Genomic DNA, 2325 nt, shown 5'->3' with positions numbered 1-2325 from the left:
CCCAAAGAACATATATATAGCTATATAGGCTGGGTTGTATAGTCTTTGTTTTCCCCCCATTAATAGTAGGTAAAAAATAACTAAGAGTAATAATACCAAATATGTTCCCAGAAGTGATATTTAACACGTAGGCAATATTGTCATTAGAATTTTTATCATGGATATACTAAATATTGTGTACACTATAAGCATTGAATTTACATTATTTACAAGTTTAGGAATGAAAAAAATCCTTTTATTTATATATATTAAACCATATTAGGTAAGAGTTCCAAGTCAGTTGCGTGTATCACAGATTAAGCATGGCATTTCCACCATGATTTGGTTTTGTCAGCAACTGAGAGAAGAGCACTTGGATGTTTGTTGGAAAGCGGTACTATAAATTAACTACTAAAGGCTCGTTTACATGTGCGCGAGAAATGGAAAAAGTCGAAGCGTAAAGCTGAGAGATGAGGCGTATCGGGGTTTGCGTTCCCTAGGCGTACCGTTTACAAACAAGCGAGAACTTTTTAAGTCGCGCTTGTTGCTCATAGATGAAGCGGGTTTTCCGAATAAGCTCCGATCTGCCGTGGTAGATTTTTCAGCTCGTGTTTGCTTGTCGCAAAGAGTCACGTGAGTTTGACGGCCAATAATTGAAAAGTACCAAAAGTCGTCTGGTTATTGTTTACGTCTGCCTACATTTGTGGAAACTTTATTAGGTCCGAGAATGTCGTTAAAGGAACAAAAACAAAAGGACAAGGCTTATAGATTATCGTTAAAACAGAAAGATGTAGAAAAAAAAGAATTTCTTATAAACATGATGATGAGCTATCCAATGTTGTGGGATAAAACCAACAATGATTACAGGGATAGAAATGTAGTTGCATTGAAATGGGAGGAGATTGGTGGGCATATGGCAATGTCTGGTAAGTAAAACAAATCATAATTATAGTCCGTAAACTCAATTAACAAATGGTAAATATGGTTTCAGTAAAAGACGTTAAAGCCATGTGGAAATACCTAAAGGATCAGTTCAGGGTTAATTACTATGCCATCAGTCAAAAGAAATCCGGTCAAGAGTACATAGAGGAGAAAGATGTTAATTTGGTCAAATGGCCGTTTTTCAGGCAAATGCTCTTTTTAAAGGATGTTGTGGCAAGAAGAGAGTATGTTTTTCATTGATAATCGAAGTATTTGCTATGTATTAACGTAACCCAAATGTTTCAATTAGTACAATCTCCAACCTTGAATGTGGAACACAAGATGATGTAGGTGATGAGAATGAAGCAAATCAAGTAAATATAATGTGGTGCACGAGAGTGTTAATTACGGAGCAATATTACATACATATCTTTAGTTATTAAGTGCAATTGGTAAAGAGATAGCAGAGGTGGCACAAACGATAAATGAAGACGAAGACTTGCTCCCTAATCGTCCTGACATCGAAACTACCAGCGGAGAAGCGTTTCCTTCAACTACAATTGCTCACACTTCAACTACTACCTCGAATGCATGCCCTTTCACGGCTACCTCCATTCCATCAACGTCAACCACCATTCCATCTACGTCAACCACCATTCCATCCACGTCTACCTCCATTCCATCCACGTCTACCACCATTCCATCCACGTCTACCTCCATTCCATCCACGTCTACCTCTATTCCATCCACGTCTACCTCTATTCCATCCACGTCAACCACCATTCCATCCACGTCAACCGCCATTCCATCTACGTCACATGGCATTCATATAGATGTAGAAAGTTCAAAAAGGCCGACAAGAGCATCAACTGCGAAGCCTTCAAAAAAGAGAACACGGACGCTTGACGTTGATGAGATGGACGAAGACATTACCGAAGAAATAAGCAAAATAGACAGGTCTGTTAAACAAGAACTGCAGCAGGCTTCAACTTGTATACACGTTTATTTACAGTTTCATAGGTGCCTCAATAGCTCACAAATGTGAGAAAAATGTCGAAGGAAGAGCTGAAAAATATTGTAAATACTTGGCTCATTTGTTAAACCTGGTGGCTGAAGAAGATAAAAGAAGTTGTGAGAGGGACATATTAGAGGTGGTGGATAGATATATTGACAAAACACACACATTCTGAAACAAACTGTTGATTACTATTTCATGAGCTCATTTATTGTATGTCTGTGATATTCACACATTTATCCATTTAATAAACAATTTGAATTAACACCTTTTGTTATGTTTGCAACTATTTAAAATTTTACTTTATTAGTGACATTTCCATGGTTTCTAGTAGGTTATTTTGAGAAGTATTTGTTAATTAAGACTACTAACTATTAACAACAATAACAATCACCTGTTCTTCTCCGTGA

At 37.2% G+C, this 2325-nt stretch overlaps 1 protein-coding gene across 1 annotated transcript; it reads left to right on the top strand.

Moving 5' to 3' along the window:
• The first annotated feature begins 397 nt into the window (after positions 1-397).
• Positions 398-2090, top strand: LOC149630966 (uncharacterized). The gene is made up of 5 exons (XM_089851160.1): positions 398-905; positions 971-1145; positions 1211-1274; positions 1337-1857; positions 1913-2090. Exons 1-5 carry the CDS (start codon positions 707-709, stop codon positions 2088-2090), a joined length of 1137 nt encoding a protein of 378 aa, XP_089707286.1. The 5' UTR covers positions 398-706.
• The last annotated feature ends 235 nt before the right edge of the window (positions 2091-2325 follow it).

Source organism: Phalangium opilio, unplaced genomic scaffold, assembly GCF_054372755.1.
Source record: "Phalangium opilio isolate 3A_F unplaced genomic scaffold, DU_Popi_V2 ptg000101l_1, whole genome shotgun sequence".
Lineage (NCBI taxonomy): Eukaryota > Metazoa > Arthropoda > Arachnida > Opiliones > Phalangiidae > Phalangium > Phalangium opilio.
This window is presented reverse-complemented; position numbering and strand designations above follow the sequence as displayed.